Source organism: Calliphora vicina, chromosome 1 (assembly GCF_958450345.1).
Source record: "Calliphora vicina chromosome 1, idCalVici1.1, whole genome shotgun sequence".
NCBI lineage: Eukaryota > Metazoa > Arthropoda > Insecta > Diptera > Calliphoridae > Calliphora > Calliphora vicina.
This window is the reverse complement of record NC_088780.1, coordinates 25403194-25423091: the sequence shown is the minus strand read 5'-3', so window position 1 is coordinate 25423091 and position 19898 is coordinate 25403194. Positions and strand designations below refer to the sequence as shown.

At 28.6% G+C, this 19898-nt stretch overlaps 1 protein-coding gene across 1 annotated transcript in view; it reads left to right on the top strand.

Annotated features, from left to right (window-relative positions):
• The first annotated feature begins 2149 nt into the window (after window positions 1-2149).
• The window catches only part of Pak3 (p21 (RAC1) activated kinase 3), a 31418-nt gene continuing 13669 nt past the window's right edge, over window positions 2150-19898 (top strand). The window contains exon 1 of the mRNA XM_065504967.1: window positions 2150-4716. Coding sequence (XP_065361039.1) covers window positions 2455-4167 — 1713 coding nt within the window. The 5' untranslated portion in view covers window positions 2150-2454 and the 3' untranslated portion in view covers window positions 4168-4716. The remainder of the gene's footprint in view (window positions 4717-19898) is intronic.

The following is a 19898-nucleotide window of genomic DNA, read 5'->3' as shown; positions in this document are numbered from 1 at the left end:
TATTTTCGATATCGAAATTATAATAAAATTTATTAAATTTCTTGATCTAAAATTAGGATAATAATTTTACTTGATATCGAATGCAGTAATTCTATCCTGTATCCAAGTATGCAGATCACTAGGTTGGATACCGATTCGAAACGGTTAATAGGTAACGATAACGATATTTTGGATTATTTCAGTAAAGGTATTTTAGTGGTTATGGTAATTGCAACTATTTCGGCAAGGGTATTTTAATCATTCGGACTGACCTAAATGAATTTACAAAAAATAAAATAAAGTTGTCAAGGATGGTATAGATTTGTATAACCTGAATAATGGGAAACAAAATTATTTATATTCACAATTTAAAATTGTTTCTAGAATAATGATAACTGAGAAAAAATTTAAATTCCAGTTAATAATTTAGCCCTCCGTTACTCGCAACTGATCTGGTTGATACAGGCAAACATTTTTTATTGTGAATTTTTTTAAACACCCTAAATATTTTAAGCTATTTTTTGATAAACTGCATTTTATTTTTGTATTACTCTTTTAAATACATTGCATGATATTGTTTTTATGTTTTCGAAATAAAAAGTGAAGAGATTATTTTCAAACGCGCCTTTTTTTATTGATACATATCAATTTGATTTAAATTAATGTTGAGATACCAATAAGAACAATTATTTTTACTTTAAAATAGGATAAAATTACGATAAAAGTTCATAAATTTGTAATAGTCTAAAAGTCGACTATTTAAACATTTATAAAAGTAAATTATTCAAATATCGAAACGTATACTTTTTGTTTCAAATATAGAACTCTAAAACATAAATGGAATATAAAACAATATGGCAATGTTGACAAAAAAGTGCTGCCAAATTTATCTTTTTTACTTCGAACAAACAATAAAACCATCAGCTTATATATATATCAAACAAATAGTTTTTGTTTTCATATTTGTTCAAACGTAAGCAAAATTGTATATGCAATTGGTTTGTGCAATTTTACAAACTTAATTTTTTAATACGATAAGAATATGTTCTACGATATTCAAAATGTTTGGCTAAGATTTGAAGATAAGAAAACTATTTTCTAGCGATTTATGACAAACATATATTTGGAAAAAGTTACCAACACTGATAATGGCTAATGTTGGAAAAAAAAGTACTAACCAGAAATGGGTACTCAATATTATTCATTACTTTTGCAACTATTATTGATAAACAGTGTTTTTCAAAACCATACAAAACGTAATTGAAAGAATGTAAAATTGGCTCAGCATTAAAACTCAGATTATAGAGAATAATTAAAACTGAGAAAAATTAAAGTCCATACTACGTCATTTTATTATCAATGGCAGCACTGATAAAATCGCTAGAATAACCTCTAATATCTAAAATATTTCTTTCGACAAGAAAATAGCTAAATTACCATCACTGTTTACAACCATCATTGAGAAATAGATAGTTGACTTTTGTGTGAGTGCTAAGAGCAGAAATTGATTAAATTTAGTGACACGAAATAATTAAGTAAAAAAGATAAAGTGTTAAAAAAAATTATAATAATAATGTAAAAATTAATTAATCCAAAATATTGGGTTGACGAGAATATAACAACGAATACAAAAAGGGAAGTTTACAAGATTTACATGAAAACAGCAAGTGCCACTCCTTTTGTGTATGTGTGAGTGTAAAAAAAATTGAAATAATTAATATAAAGGAACGCAAAAATTCCAGAGAAAATATAATTTATATCTCCTCCTTGGAGGTTTAACAAATAGCAGGTAGAGAGAAAGAGCAAAAGAATGAAAAAAGAGAACAACAAAAAAAACAAAGAAAATGTGTAAATTAAATGTAATTGAAAAATTTAAATAAAAAGTGCATTTAATTAAAATCAGAACACGTTTAAGTAAAACTAAACTGAAAATTTATAAAATTTGTGGATTGTAAATGGTAAAAATAATATGATTAAGCCATAATTAACGATTTTCATAAAAGTATGATAACAAAAGCGCAGTTCAGTTAAAAAACAGCAAGAGGGGAGTTCAAAAGTCGCGTCCGTCAATAGTAGTCGTCGTAGTACATAGTAGCAGTCGTGTGGTATTAATAGTTAGTAGTGTGTTGGTGTTTTATCGTTGCTACGTTTTTCTTTTTTTTTATTACGAATAGTAAGGAAAACGAAAATTTAAAATAAAAAAATAAAGTTGTGTGAATTGTATTGTCGCTGCTGGTTATTAGCGGCGTACTAAACTACTTGCATGACTCACTCGACACATGCAGCAGCAGCAGCAAGAGGGAATCAACTGTCAAGAGCATTCATTTGCATGGACTAGATAATATTGTGGAAACTAGGACCACTTAAATCTTAATTGAACGACGACTGATTTAAAAATAAGTCTCTTTTTTCGGGCCGAAGATAATTATTTACTTTTTGAAAGTATAAACAAGGAATACATACACACATATAAATATGACTAGTTTTACCGGTATCAAGGGTTGGTTTAAGAAAAAGGAACCTATTTCGGAAATAGGCAATCCTACCAACTTCCAGCGACATTTTCATGTCTCTCGCAATGAAGAGACTGGTGTGCTGGAGGGTCTGCCTGCACCCTGGCTACGCTTAATGAATTACCAGATATCTAAAGATGAACAAAGTAAAAACCCGGATGCTGCTTACCATGCGGTAAAGTTTTATAACTATTCCATAAAAAAGAAAGAAAACGAAGCTATTTTCAAGCCATTCATTACCGAAGAAGCCATCCATGAAGAATCGAAAGAAATTGACAACTATGTACACTACAAAAATAAACACAAGTCTCAGGATATGGACAGCGCTGAAGATGAGCGTTCCAGCGAGGGAAGTGGCACGACCAGCGGTAGCAGCACTTGTGGCAGTAGTAGCAATAACAGTTTCAATGACCAGCAACACGCCTCAGTTGGTTTACAGGGACTCAATGACGTTATAAAAGAGTTACAATCTACATTGGAGAACCAAAGGGAGACACTTAAGCCACAACTGGATATAACGGGTGAATTACCACCACCATTGCCTGCCAAAAAAACCCAAACATTACCGCCCAAACCTCAGATTAAAGCCAAGCCAAAGGGCCTTCCTCCCAGTTTGTCTAAGGGACGAAATGATTTAACTACAATTTCAACTAACGAAGGTAACCACCACACTATTAACACAGATACCATAATCATTAAACCGGCACCCGACAATGCCGGCGATGGCGAAGGTGATGAGACCATTTTAAGGCGTTCCAAAGACAAACGTGTCCAAAAAACCGACGCTGAGATCTACATAGAGCTGAGAGCTATTTGCAATGTAGATGATCCACGAGAACGTTACAAGACCACCATGGAAGTGGGCAAGGGAGCTTCTGGCATTGTATTTATAGCAGCTGATAATCAAAATGAAACTCAGGTGGCTGTAAAAACTATTGACTTGAAAAATCAGTCTTCCAAAGATCTTATTCTTACCGAAATAAGAGTTCTTAAAGATTTCAATCACAAAAATTTAGTAAATTTCCTGGATGCTTACTTCTTGGAGCTAGAGGATCAACTATGGGTAATCATGGAGTACATGGACGGCGGCCCTCTAACAGATGTAGTAACAGAGACTGTAATGAAAGAACGACAAATAGCCTGCGTTTGTCGCGAGGTCCTCTATGCTATATCATTTTTACACTCCAAAGGTATAATCCATCGTGACATCAAGTCCGACAATGTACTTTTAGGCATGGATGGATCGGTGAAGGTAACAGATTTCGGTTTCTGTGCCAACATCGAGGGTGACGAAAAACGTCAGACTATGGTGGGTACACCTTACTGGATGGCGCCTGAGGTTGTGACCCGCAAGAAATATGGCAAAAAAGTAGACATCTGGTCAATAGGGATTATGGCCATTGAAATGATAGAAGGTCAACCTCCCTACCTACACGAAACACCTTTGAGAGCCCTTTATCTTATAGCCGCCAATGGCAGACCCGACGTCAAGAGCTGGGAAAAATTAAGTCCCAATCTACAGGACTTCCTCGATTGCTGTCTTCAAGTTGAGGTCGACAAACGTGCAACGGCCGATGAATTACTAAAACATCCTTTCCTAGACGATTGCAGCGAGCTTAAGGCCTTAGTACCCAACATTAAGGCTGCCAAGAAAGTGCTTAGGAAAGGCACATAGAACAGGGTTTGTGTAGGTATCTATGTACGTGCCTAGTAGTAAAAATCCATTCTAGCAACATAAACACAGACAAAACAATAAAACAAAAAACCCTAAAACATCTAAAGCGCCAGTTCACTCAGCCACATGTGTGATTCCATTGTAAATAGTAAAAACTTATTTAGCCGTATATCTATTAGTATTCTTTAAATAAAGTACGTACGTTCTCGCACATATGTATGGTTTGGTTTGTACGTTTAATAGATCATATGGCAGACATACAATTTGTCAAAGAAAAAACAAAACAAAAACAATAAACTAAATGCATGAATTAATGTACGTATGCCGCAAAATGCTCTTTTTTTTCAATGTAAAAATCACGTTTTTACATAAAATTACGTAAAAAAGTTAACTAACACTTTGAGGGAGCAGTAGTTAGAGTAGCACACAAACAACGACGACACCATCATTACAATTATCAAAAATAACCAATTACATTTTGCTGTGAAGTCGCTGGGCGATTATAAATTTATCTACTACTACATACATACTACAACTTTTTAAAAATAGGTAAGTTTTCTTAAAAAAAATTAAAATTAAAAACTTTTCTTGTTTTAGCACAAAATATTGTTTTATAATACGTTTGCAAAAGTGTTCAAATGTTTGTACTTGTACTGCCATTAATAATGACTTTATCTTTTGGTTTTGTTAGCATTTGGAAGAAAATTTTATCAGAGATTTTTTAAACGACTGATAACCGAAAAATATTCCTTCATTTTTAATGATAATGCGTTATATATGTAGTAGTTAAATATCATCATACACTATAAACGAACTTACACCAAAGGCCATCTAATTAGCACATTAATCCCTGCGAAAGAATATCGATTATATATTATTGAATAATAAAAGTTTTCGTATACTCACCTACGCCCAATGGCGATAAGTCTGCTTTTATTCAAAACTAGCTATTTTTCAACATAGTGTTACAAATCATTTCATAGACTAAACATTTTCAGATAATACAATATATTTATCAAATGTTCCATTATTCGTAAGAAACAATTTTTTACATAAGTAAATAGTTGAATTTTAAACAAAAATATTAAAGCTGTGCTAATTAGGTCATCATTACTGTATATTTGTTAATTTGTTTTTTGTTTTGGTTGTTCCAGTATGTATGTAATTGTTATTATTATTGTTACATATTTTTGTTTACACTTTGCGACAAGTTTATCAAGTTTGAAACAAACAAATTTGGCAAATCTTTATTATTTGAAACAATTTAACTGGAAAATTAACCTAAATATTCATATATGTATATTAAACAATAATACATAAGTAAAATATTTAGGATTTTTTGTTGTAAATATTGTGATCATAACTTTATTTGAAATACTTATGTAAAGTGGTTGACAATACAATGGAAACCAAGGTTGGCTACAGTTACCGAAATAACTGCAATTATCTTTATTGATATAATAGTAAATACCATTACTTCTAAGTACCGTTACCGATATTCTTTCTTACCTTATTTGTAAATTTGACTAATAATAAAATTCAAGAGAAAATTAAAGTTATCATAAAAATTAGCTTCCGATACCGCAATAATTGCAATTACCGTTATCGCTAAAATACAGTTACCGAAATAATCCAAGTTAAAATATATTCAGTTAAAAGTTCAAAATCCAAAGAAATTCATAAGGTGTTTTTTTAAATTGTTTAATTTTGAAAAAATATTTGATCTTTTGTTTTGATATTTTTTTTTTAATTCTAGATTTTTTTCATTTATCGATAATATTTTTTAAATGCTCAATAGCATTGTTTAACTAACTATCTTCAGATTATATAATAATAGTTTTCTTTTTTCCAATAAAGGCTTATTTTTTTAAGTTTTAGTTATTTTTAGATTTACTATTATTACTTCATTACTTAATTGTAAAATTAATAAGCTGGTCGATTATTTAAATAAGGAATGAAATGAAATAATTTTTTTTTTGATTTTATGTGAAATTCAAAATTTTACATTGAATGATTTATTATTTTAATACTCAGGCATTGATTAATAAAATTTTGCCATTTATTTTTCAAGTTCCCAAATAAAATTTATAACCTGACCTTTACGAAAAAAGAAGCGCATAAAATATGCTCTTAAAACAAAATCAAAACAAGATGCATATATCATTTTTAAAACAAAAATAATTTTTAATAACAATAGCTAAATTACTGAAAGAGCACATTATCTAAAGCAATAAAAAGTTATTGTTAAAATTGACATGCAATATTTTTAAAGAACTGTCGAATTGTCTAGAAATATTCAAATAATTAGATTTTTCCAAGATTGGCATTCACAAATATATTTGTTTCCATAATCATCTGGATTATTTGTGTATTTTCTGTTTCTCCCAACCCAAAATGTTCTCTTATAAATCACTCTTTCAGTGATTTAACAAAAGGTAAAGGCTGTCAATTTACCATTGAAATTAAAGTGGACCCATTATTTTCGGTCTCTGTTACTAAAGGTTAGGTTCACATATGACAAATATTTGACGAAAAAGACGTAACCTCTAAATAAAATACATTTGAATTGTTTTATTTATTTCAAAAACTTATTTTACTTAGGATGATTAAAAACAAAAAATTTAGTTTTATTTTATGTTATGCTGTTTGATCTTAAAAAACACTTGTAGGAGTAAACACGTCAAACAAATTTGTACTGAAAAAAGTGGTTACGCTTTTTGGAGCAAATATTTGCCATGTGTGACCCTTCCTTAAGACATTATAAAGACCATTCCTACTACATATAATGACAAAAAAATTCGGACCAAAATGGAAAAAAAATATTTTTAACTTTTTTGCACCCAAAAAATGTTATTTATTGGCCAAACAAAGTTATTAACAAAAAATAATAATTTTCACTCAAATTACTCGGTTACAATCCTAGAGGTGTGTTTAAGATAATTGTCGTGCTGGGATCTCCCAACTAGGGGCATATTTTCCTCAGCGTATGGATAAATAACATCGTTTGAACTTTTGATTTAATTAAAAACATTGTTTAATATATTTTTTATGGGTTACAGTTCAAAATTTGTAGCTTCTATACTTAGTAACTCATTCTAAAAAAATCACAATTTTTAATAGTAGACATTTTTTATTATTCACCCTGCTTTATTTTTAAATTAATTGAATTTATGTTAAACACGCCAAGTGTTTAATAAAATTTTTTGGATCATACATATATAAAAAAGCAAAATAAGAAACTAATGTACATAAAAAAAAACGAAATAAAAAAAATTTGCTTAAGTAATTAGTTAACTTCAAAACCCACAAACTGCGTGATTCATTGGAGGTATTATTTACATAAAATGTTCGTATAATTAAGGTATAAAGCATTAATAACAAATAATTTATTTGTCAAGTGTTATACATATGTATATACATTTATAAATTTTTAGGGGATGTTTGTTTTATTTGCCAGTATTGTAGTTTCTTTTCATACTAACAATACATAATTTTAGAGTTTTTGACCATGACTTATAAATAGTTAAAAAAAAAAAATAGTTTCACACCCTTACTTAATAAGAATATGTTTGTTTTAAAATAATTTAAATTGTCCCGTTCGCTATCGTAAATATCTCGTTTTCCATAAACAATTGTTTTGATTACCTTAACATGAATGTTACAATTAAGCGGTCGAGCAGAGCTATAGAAATTGACAAACAACAAATAACATAATAAAGGCATAGTATTGCTCTATAGAAAGAACATTTTGAACTTTATACCTGCATGTAAACAGTAAAGAAGGCAGAAATTGCATTACCAGTGCGCTTAGTTAAATAGTTGAGGTTATTAAATCACTATATAAATAGCTTATATTGAAACTATGGTCATGAACTAATCCTTACTACAAACATGACGGAAAAATATGTCGCGTTACAAATGTCGTATGCCAATTTATATATCAACAGAAAGCCACATTTTCTACTGTATCTTTAAAAATGTATGTTACAAATCTCAGATTTTAAAATTTAAAACGAGTTCTATTATTTGTAGCAAAATAAACTAAACATAATGCCACTGAAATGATAACAGGGAACTAATTTTAAGATTTGATATTTGATGCGTTCTGGACTGTGGTAATATACTTATATGTTATTTATCTATTTTATTTATTTACTTATTTACTTCAAATAGTAATATAAAAAGACTCTTGATGCCAATAAACTTATAATCTCAAATCCAAGGACTTAAATTTTATTGTATAATTACTGAGATATTTAAAAACCATGCGGAACGAATGTCGCGTTCTGAGGTGTGGAAATGCTTATGATATCTGAAATTTAAGGACTAATATTTTATTTTAAAATGTCCAAGGAAACTAATAGATATTTTAACACTATGTTAAAAAACTGTAGGTCACATAAAAATGAGCTGAAATGTGGATTATGTTCGGTTCGGTTTCGGCCTAAAATAACCGATATTAATTGAACTGCTAATGTTATATGTTTAAATATGTAAATCATTTATTTGCAATCACTGCTTATTTATACTCCAAAATAGCCAATAATAACAAAATCTAAATTTGAAAGTTTGACCGTAGTAGGCTGAGCTTAAAGCATTTCACACAATAACAATTCAAACATTGTTATTGTAATTGTTTCATTGAATGTATGACACGGGCTTATTGACAGCCCGCTCGTTGTTTGGATACATGAAAATAAATTGATTAAAATAACAATAATGACCACAAAAATTTACAAATATAATGCTAGGAGCAGGCAAAGAGAGACATGGGAATTAAATGTATTCAATAAAAAATCAAACATGTTAGTTAAATATTCATACTTTATACATGTATACTTTATATTTGTGATTCATCTTTAATTCCAAGTAACAACAGCCAAATGAAAATTATATTGTAGAAAAAAAAAATAACAATAACAAATATGTACTGTAAAATAAAAACAAAAAACCCAGAGAGAGAGGAGAGCTCTTAAAATGAAAACAGAAAAAGCAAGCGGTATTGAAAAAAAAAACTTTATTTAAACTTTGTTGTGTTGCGAAGAGATGTGGAGAAATTATTGGTATTTTAAAAATTTGTATATGAAATTTAAAATTTATTGGTTTTCTTTTGTTGTTTATAAAAAGTTTCGTTTCGTTTTTGTTTTGTTATGAAATGATTTTTATGATGTTACGTGTGACTTTTTACTCTTTAACTTATGGACGAACATATTTACTACATCGTATTCGTTTCACCCAAAATCAAATTATAAAATTTAATTTCATTTAACAAATGTTTGTTATCTTTTTAAATTTCATAGAGAAAGGAAAACAACAAAAAATGTGTGTGCATATCTTAACTTCCGTTTTAGCTGTTCAAGAATTTTTCATTTTTTATGTACATACAGAGAATGTACATACATATGTATGTTTTTACGTCTGTAGTATGAACAAATATTTTTTTATTTCTTACATAAGCAAAATTAAGTTCGTGATTCTGTTTGCAGCATGCACACAAAACTATAGTTTAGCTTATAAGCAAATCTTTTTAATTCAAAAATTAGGTGCATATCGAGAGACTATATTCAATATCCTCCAATTTAAATTTCCACAAAAATAAGTTTTTGAAGAAAAAACATTTTTTTGGCTTTAATATTTACATTTTGTTAATTTGTCTTCTTAAAAAAATATATTTCTGAGTGAAAAATCCTGTCTTTTTTATATAATTAGTTTTTAGTTCAAATCTTTTCTATAATTACCAGTTACAAAATGTATTTTCTTATGAGTTTGACGAAATATTTTAAATTGAGCTTTTTTATACCCTTCACCTTCGTGAGAAGGGTATATATAACTTTGTCATTCCGTTTGTAATTTCCACAATATAATTTTCCGTCCCTATCTTTATATATATATTTCTTCTGTACGTGTGTTAGTAACTAAACTCCTCCTTAACGGCTGGTCCGATTTCGATGAAATTTTGTGTGTGTGTGTTTGAGTGGATGGTTTAGATTCACAATTGACGTATATAGGTACAAAGGGCGTGATACCTTCCATACAAAGTAAAAATTTATTTATTGCTACCGAGTGAAGCCGGGATGGTCAGCTAGTAAAGTATATATATTCTGGATCCTTATAGATAGCGGAGTCGATTAAGCCATGTCCGTCTGTGTGCTGAAATCAACTTTCCGAAGCCCCTAAATAACTTACATACACGATTCATACATCAATATCTCCGGAATTCCTCCGGCTCGGTTGCTATTGAGAAAATCGGTCCAGAAATTGGCTGAGATATAAGAAAAAACCAGGACAACTCGATTACTAAGTCATTAATATAGACAATCTGGATATCTAATGATAGATATTTCAAAGACCTTTGCAACGAGGTCAAAATCGGAAAAAAAAATTTAACCCGAATTTTTTTTTTACCAAAAGTTTTTTTTTTTGCTAAATATTAAAAAAAATTTAAAAAACAAACAAAATTTTTTAAAATTAAAAAAAAATTCTAAATTTCAAAAAAAAACTTTGAAAAAAAATACATTAATTTTGAAGTATAATTTGGTGAAGGGTATATAAGATTCGGCACAGCCGAATATAGCTCTTTTACTTGTTAAATTTAAAGAGTTTTCGAGATATTTGTTTGTTAAATATTTGACCCGGAATAGGTACCGTAAAAACGTCCAATTTAAATTAAAATGTTCGTCACTTGTAAATTTTTATAGATTACGTTGATCTACTTGTTCGAATTAGACCTTACAAAGTTTTATTGAACCGAAATATATGAAAAAAGTTACAAGATTTCAAAAGCATAATATCGCCGGAATACAAATTTGTTTATGATAAATTAAAATCAGGAGAGGTCAACTAAACTTTAAACTAATATTTTACTATATTAATTATCTCTATTAATAATAATTGTATGTTACATTGATTTGTTAAATCCATTCAATAACAAGAAAACCCAAACTGGAAGTCCCAAAATAAATCAAACTTAAAATGCAAATATTTAAAAATAAATTATACATATTTTTATTTAGCGGCCTTAAATATATATTGTAGAAGAAAGAATATATGCCCCTTATTAATAAGCAAAATAAAGTTTTTTTCCTCTTCTGAAAATTTGTAATTTCCAAGATAGAGGTTTAGAATATAGTCCCTCGATACATTCTTTACAAATATATAACTAATGTGAACAAATTAAAAACTTTTAGATTTTATTGAAAAATATATACATACATATGTAGTACATATTTGTGACTATATTTTCTTTATATATTTTTTAATTTGTAGTTTTCTATTATGTAGCGTACATAAAAATTGCTATTGCCACTTATTATTCCATTTATACTTAATATGTTTTATGCATCCATCTATCCAACATACAAAACTGCAACCTCCCCCCTTTTTGGTTTGCTCTTTTCCATTTAAGTTATTAGTAATAGATCGAACATTAGGAAAATTTGTAGTGGCAGATTTGATTGAGAACATGCGAGTTGATTTATAAGTTTGCTTCCTCCAATCTGAAATATAGCACACACACACATAATTTTGGTACATTATGGACACTAATTTAATGCTGTTAGGTCAACGACATGTGTTTTTTGTATTTTTCATGTTTTTATTCTTTAACAAATCGTTGGTGAATGCAGAGAATTGAAAAGATTCGTTTATTTTTTGGTGTCAAATGCCCAATTGGAAATTGATTTTTTTTTTGAACAATACCATTTTTATGCATTATTTATATTGTTTTTTTTAGAATGTACATACAGTGAGTGACAATACAATAGAAACATTTTTGAAAACTATATTTCGTAATTTAATTTTTTAAAAATATGAACAAATATAAATGTTTTTAAATGTTTATAAATTTTTAAGATAAATTAAATTTTTTTAGGTTTACATTAATACATACTAAAAACATAAAGTTTTTAAGCAATCAAGTATAATAAAAATACATTTATAGAATGTGGTTGAAATTCTTAGCATTGCCAATACAATGGAAACTTTTAAAGTTCCTCAAGAAAGAAGTCTAAACAAAAAGAATATGTTTGAAATCTATGTAAAAAGCCTTAATGTTTTACAGTTTATACAATATTTATTTTATTTGTAATTTTTAATTTTTTTCGCACAATTAAATATTTAGTAAAAATGGGCTAGAGTCAAGATTTGCAAAAATTAAAAACCATAATAATAAACGATTTTAGTAATGGTTTGAAGCAAAAACAAGAAAAAAAAGCTATATATTTATTTATTTTTTTTCAGTTTTTTTAATTTTTTGGATTTTTTTTTTCAAATTGTTACATATTTGAATTTTTTTTTTTAAATTTGAATTTTTTTTTTTAAATTTAAATTTTTTTTTTAAATTTTAAAAAATGTTTGGGTTTTTTAAATTTTTTTTGGTGAAAAAATATTTCATATAACGTCGTTGAGAAGGTCTTTGAAATATCAATCATTAGATATCCATATTCAGCCCAATTATGAATAAAAATTCCCCGGGAGTTTTTCCCCTTTTCTCATTTTTCCCGGGGAACAAACTCCCGTGGAATTTTTTATTCATAATTGGGCTGATTGTCTATATTAATGACTTAGTAATCCAGATATAGGTCAAAAATCGTGGTTGTCCTGGTTTTTTCCTCATATCTCAGCCATTTGTGGATCGATTTTGCTGATTGTAAATAGGAAACTTCTCGAAAGCATGTCTGACAGAATTATTGAAGATTTGGATTCCGAAGTTATCTGGGGTCTTCAGAAAATTGATTTCAACAGACAAACCGATGGACAGACAGATGGACATTAGGCTGTCCCATCGTTGGATGAGAAACATGTTTTTTCGAGCTACACTTTCACAAGAGGTATCAAAATTTACGTAATTTTACACAGATTACGGTAAAAGTAATAAAAATCGAATTACATGCCATCTTGAGGGCTCTACTTTTGAATACGTTTTTACAAACCTGAACCGTATGCTTAAAAAAAACGAGATACAAATTTATTTTATTGATATATTTTATACTTGCAATTAATGTACAAGAAAATAAAACTTATAATAAATGACTAACCGTAATAATTGGTATATAATTTGAAAGTGAATGTTTTGGGCCGGAAAATTTTTTTTCCGGAATTTTGTTTTTATAAAAAATTCGATATAACCGGTGTACGTTATAAACGAACTCCACTGTATCTAGCAAATTCGTAGTGTCGTTTTTATATATAGTCGTGGCATATTTATAATATGTGTCGAATATAATCATGAAAATAACTACTTTTCAAAACTTTGAAGATCGGTAGAGCCCTAAAGATATAGTTTCATTTTATTTTTAAAATCATTTTGGTAATCTACTATCAATTACGCAAATATTAGGAGGTCTTGCGTTAGCGAAATCAAAAAAAAAATATTCGGGACAACCTAATGGACATGGCTTAATCGACTCCGTTGTCTATAAGGATCCAGAATATATATACTTTATAGGGTCAGATAATTATATTGTGGAAATTACAATCGGAATGACAAATTTATATATACCCTTCTCAGGAAGGTGAAGGGTATACAAAAATCAAACCTAAGTTTCCATTGATTTGTCAATGCCGTATTAATTATTACCTTTTAGTTTGTTTTTTATTTTCAGAATATAATTTAATTACATTAGTTCTTATTTTTTTAACAGAACATAAGTAAATAAAAGTACAAATTAATGACACTAAAAAAACTACAAATTTCTTAAGAATTATTTTGAAATTTTACCTTTTAATTAAATATTTGGAAAAGTTTCCAATACATTGGCACTACTGTACATATTAGGGTATTCAATCGATTAACCGTTAATCGGTTAACCGATTAATTTTGGTCGATTAAATGTTCGAATAATTTAAAATTGACGATTTTCAAATAACAAATAAACCGATTAATTTGTATCGATTAACCGATTAACCGAATTTGATTTTTTTCTTTATCATGCCTTACTTTCGATTTCTTCAACATCGTTTCAAAGGAAAGCATATTCTTTTTTAAAAAGATTATTTCAGAAAATCTCCATAAAATCCTAAAAAAAACTTACATGTGTATATATTTATATATTGTTTTCTTAAATTGTTATGTAAATTAACATATTTTTTAAATTAACATTATATTTAAATAAAATTAAAATATAAATTATTCGGTTAATCGAATAATTTAAAATTAACCGATTATTAACCGATTAAATCTAAACACCGATTAATTATTTGCTCGATTAACCGATTAAACCAGAAACCCGATTAATTGAATACCCTAGTACATATACAATTCTTTTTTTAAAAGAAGGTATAAATGCAAGAGCAATTACCTATTGGTTTTAATTTTTTTACCACATGCACTAATGGTTTCGTCACCATTACCTTACTTGTGCTTAGTAAGTCATATATATTACTAGGAACCGTTTCTTAGTAAGTCATACAATGGTTTCATGATAAATTTATAGATCTTGAAAATCATCATCTATAAATATCAGATTACAAAGAGAGAATGTTGCAATAATGATTATAAAGAGTGTACCAAAAAAAACGTATACTTTTATTACGTTAAATAAAACTTAAACAGTTAAATATACAAATTGTTCGACTTCTTTTGCCTTACCAATATCTGTTTTTTTCCTGATTCAGGGTTTCTTTCTTCCTTATACTGTTTAATGTCATTTTAAAGTTCATATTGGATTTTTTTGAAAATTTTTGATTATTTTTATACCCTTCACCTTCGTGAGAAGGGTATATATAAGTTTGTCATTCCGTTTGTAATTTCTACATTTTTCATTTCCGACCCTATAAAGTATATATATTCTGGATCCTTATAGATAGCGGAGTCGATTAAGCCATGTCCGTCTGTCTGTCTGTCTGTCTGTCTGTCTGTCTGTCTGTCTGTCTGTCTGTCTGTCTGTCTGTCCGTCTGTCTGTCTGTCTGTCTGTCTGTCTGTTGAAATCAGTTTTCTGAAGACCCCAGATATCTTCGGGATCCAAATCTTCAATAATTCTGTCAGACATGCTTTCGAGAATTTTGCTATTTAAAATCAGCAAAATCGGTCCACAAATGGCTGAGATATGAGGAAAAAACCAAGACAACCTCGATTTTTGACCTATTTTTTTACCTATATCTGGATTACTAAGACATTAATATAGACAATATGGATATCTAATGATAGATATTTCAAAGACATTTGCAACGACGTATATAAGACCATAGTAAGTTGGACCTACAATGGGTCAAAATCGGGAAAAAAATTTTGAACCCGAATTTTTTTTTTTTAAAAAAAATTTAAAAAAACAAAAAAAAATTTTTTAAAATTTAAAAAAAAAAAATTTTTTAAAATTTAAAAAAAAAATTTTTTTTAAATTTAAAAAAAAAAAAATTTTTAAATTTAAAATTTAAAAAAAAAAAATTTAAAATAACAATCAAAAAATTTTTTTTCCAAAAAATTCAAAAAACAACTGGAAAAAAAGTTAAATTTTGTTTACCTAAAAATATTTAAAATTTTGAAGTATAATTTGGTGAAGGGTATATAAGATTCGGCACGGCCGAATATAGCACTCTTACTTGTTTCAAGTACTTTTTTTCGGTGATCATTTTGACCGAAATAAGAGTTGTAAATGAATGATTTAGAAAAGATAATATAATATCTGACGTGATTTAAAAAAATAACAATTTGTTGGACCATGGAAAAGTATTGGCTGGAATAGTGTGTATAAGTTTTTTTTGATTGAATCTTTACAATTTTTAAAACAATTGTTTATTATTCACAATATGAGAAAATAGTTCATAATATTTTGAGCATGCACATAAATATTTCTGTAATACTTAGTTTTGCCCTTTTCGTCTAATACAAAATACTAACTTTCAATTTACAAAAAAATATAATTTCGTGTTTTACTAAAACATATGTATGTACCATTAAAATGAAACATTACTGATTTCAAAATCAAAACTTTTTTAAATTTGTCATACACACATTTTTAACCATATTAGTTTTTATTTTGGTACAATTTCCTTCGATTAAATTTTTATGTATGTCTCATGCACTTTTACTGCAATCGTTTTTTTATTTCACAAGTAAAATGCATTTTGGTTCGGAAAAATACTGTCTACATATTATTACGCATACATAATGATTTAAGATGCAATACTCAGACTACGATGGTCATTCATAGTCTTTTTAGTTTGTTGTATAGACTTCAATTTGTTGTTGTCGCTTTTTGTTTTTTGTTTTCAAATCTTTTTTTGGTGCGAGTTTTAATTATTCATAGCGCGTGTATACGATACAAATACTAAACAAAATCAGTTTCATTTTTGTTTTAGATTTATTTTGGTTTATTGTGTGTGGTTACTTTAATACGTATGAATGTACTCACTCGCATGTACTTATAATATAGTCGTATTTATCGACACTTTATTCATTTCTTTTTAATCGGATATGCAATAATTGTTTCTTTTTGTATGTACATTAGAGTGCTCAAGATTGAATGGATGAAAAAAAAATTTAGCCGAGTTCCTAAAAATGTTTGCAATCTCAAAACCAAATTAAATGCTTTTCTGATATTTCATAAAAATGGGCCAAATACATTCATGTCATTTTTCTGTATTTATATGAAAATTATACTTTTCTAACGTTTTTAGTTTTTTCAGATTTTAGTAAAATGTTCAGAATATTCATTTCATTTCATTCCATATTATTCTAAAATTGTTTTATTAAAGTTAAGCAGTATCATTAATTAATTAGCTATTGCACGACTTATGGGAAGTATTGCTGTAATTTGTATAGCCTTCACCATGAGAAGTAACTTAAGTAGATTCATGATTGAATCATCATTATATCCACTATAGTTAAACTTTGATTGCTTTAAAAGCGGCCCAAAAATGGCTGAGATATATGTAAAAACCGCGAATACCTCGATTTTTTCAACCAAATATTTTTTTCAACAAAAATTTTTTTCATAAATTTTTTTTCACCAAAATTTTTTTCATCCATATTATTATAACCACAATTTTTTTAACAAATATTTTTTTAAAATATTTATCCATCAGCGTTTCCTTGAAAAACAAAACAAAATTCTTAAAAAACCAACCTAATGTACATATATACGATGGCGGCTTAATAAGTCCATGACACAGGATTTTTGATAAAAAAAATCATTCACCCCTATCGGCAATAACATGTGAAATGTTGTTCCCATGAAATATTCATTTCCCTCGAAGGGAAAATTGCTATCGGGAATATCATGATTAACTTTACATTCACAATAGTTGATTTTGTTCGTAACAGCTGTTTATTGTTTACAAAATTCCATCTAAAAATTTCACAACAAGGGGAATTTTTTTCACGTGAACAAAGTTGATGAACGAAAAAAAGGAAAAGGGAAAATATTTCATGTAAAATGTTGATTCGCGATAGGGGTGATTATATTTTTCAACATAGTCTCCTTTGAGCTATATACACTTTGTTCAAATTCAGTAAACCACTTTTTTCCCATTGAAATTGATGGTGCAGAGTTCCTATAGTATTTATGAAGTTTGTCTTGGTTTGAGTGAGGTTTTTTTTAACAAAAATATGAGCCCACGAAATTATTTTCTTTTTTCATTTTCTCCTTAAGTCACGCGGGAGTCCTATATCGCACAGTGGGGGATTTGAAAAAAAATGGATATAAATCTGTAACTTCTAAGCGAATAGCCCGATTTTAATAAAATTTCCCATGGCTATAGTGGAGGTGTCGATAAGTTTTAGTTTTGAATTTGGGCTTATAACACCAAAAGGGGGGCCGAGCCAATTCCCCCAAAGTGGGTCACCTTTTTTGAATTAACAATATTAATAATAGTAAAAAATAATTGTTTAAAAACCTCTACTGAGTCAAAATTTATGTGCATTGAAACTTAAAAAAATAAAAAATCGTTTTTTCGCCATTTTTTTCCAAAAAAAGTACTTACATTAATTTTAAATTATACAGAAAATAAGATAAAGATAAATAGTGTATGTATATTTTTCTGAAAGACAACACTTCGGGAAATATTATAAAAGCAAAATAATATCAAAATTCGTATTATTGCGTCGTCCAGAGCATTCCGAAGTAGACCTATTTTTTATATAAATTTCAATTTTAGATAACATTTTCTCAAATCGCATAGTTGCTTTCAAAAAATTAAGACCTGTTTTGTATGTCTCAATATGTTCTTCAATATTGTGCAAAGGAATTTCATAGACCTTAGCTTTGTCCCTTCAATAAAAAATCAAAAAATCTAAAAATCCCAATTTTGGGATTTTTGGAAAGTTTTTTTTTTTTTTGGGAATTGTGGGATTGTCATTAACAATTCACAAATATCTTTTTCACTTTGGATCGAAAGTTTCTACATAAGTGTAAAATTTCATTAAAAACGATTCATAAACAAAACTTTTATCTCATTTTAAAAAGTAAAATTTTCCAAAAAAAAATCAGCTTACTTTTGTAAAATATCCACTTTTTCTTTTAAGTTTGCGAAATTAGACAAACACGAGGGATAGAACGGAAACTGAAGTAATGCCGGTGCAAAATGTGAATCAAAGTGTGAACAACGAACCATTCGAGGTTAAAAAGGTAAAACAACGGCAATTAATTTTTGTTCTTGCATAAAAAAACATTTGTCCGGATTCTAGAGGTAAAAATTTTAAATTGTCCGAAATGTGTAAGTGTCTGAATTATTGGACTGACCGGACTGGCGCATGTCCGAACTGTCGAAGTTGCACTGTATACCTTTTCTTTTCCGCTAGTCAAATTAATGGCTTCCAAATACATACAATTTGGCATAATTTTTGATATACCCGAGGTGTCCCACTTTGGGGCTTTGTGGCTCGGTCCCCATTGGCGTTATAAGCCCTTAAACAATAGCGACACCTCCTCTATAGCCATGCGAAATTTTATTAAAATTGGGCTATTCGTTTAGAAGTTACAGATTTATTTCCACTTTTTTTCAAATCCCCCACTGTGTATCGATGGCTTTGAAACACAAACTAAATGACGCAGCTTGTTCAAATTTTGACAGGAGTCAACTGACATATGGCTGTTGACAGCAGCAGTGTTTCCTTTTCAGTTAAGAGGCGGGAAATTCAAAACTTGTTCACCAGCCCTCGTAGATATATGTACGTGTACTCGTTCATGCACATATTTAATCGTATGTAATCGTCTACGATTTTCATACTATATAGTACGCATTTGGGTGTTATTGATCCTATTTAAGTTACAATTTATTCAAATTTGAGAATAATATAAATACGTGCAACTGAGACACATTGTACATGTTATTGTTGTGTGAATATACGTGTTTTGAATAAATCCGATCGAATTTGTCTGCATTTCCAATCAACACGAGCCTTTTATGAGGGATTCTCAAATTATGCGGTATCCAATGCAATGAAAGTTGTTTATTAAATTGTATGCGATTGGAACTAATGCTCACCTTCCATGGTCCCTAGTACTTATCGTTAGATAAAGAAATATTAGAATTCGTCATTTGATAAGTTAATAGGGCTAAGTATGATCCGCCCCTATATTTGATGAAAATATATTGAAATCTTAATGAATTAGGACATAAATAAGTATAAAATCATTTCTAGCCCAATAACATTAACATTGTAACATTAAAATCGCTCCAGTTGAACCAGAGTTATGGATCAAAATTTGAGAAAACCTCAAAAAGTTCATATTTTTCACAAATATATTGCTAACCGTGGAATTTTGAAAAAGTTGTTCCTATTAAAAAAAGG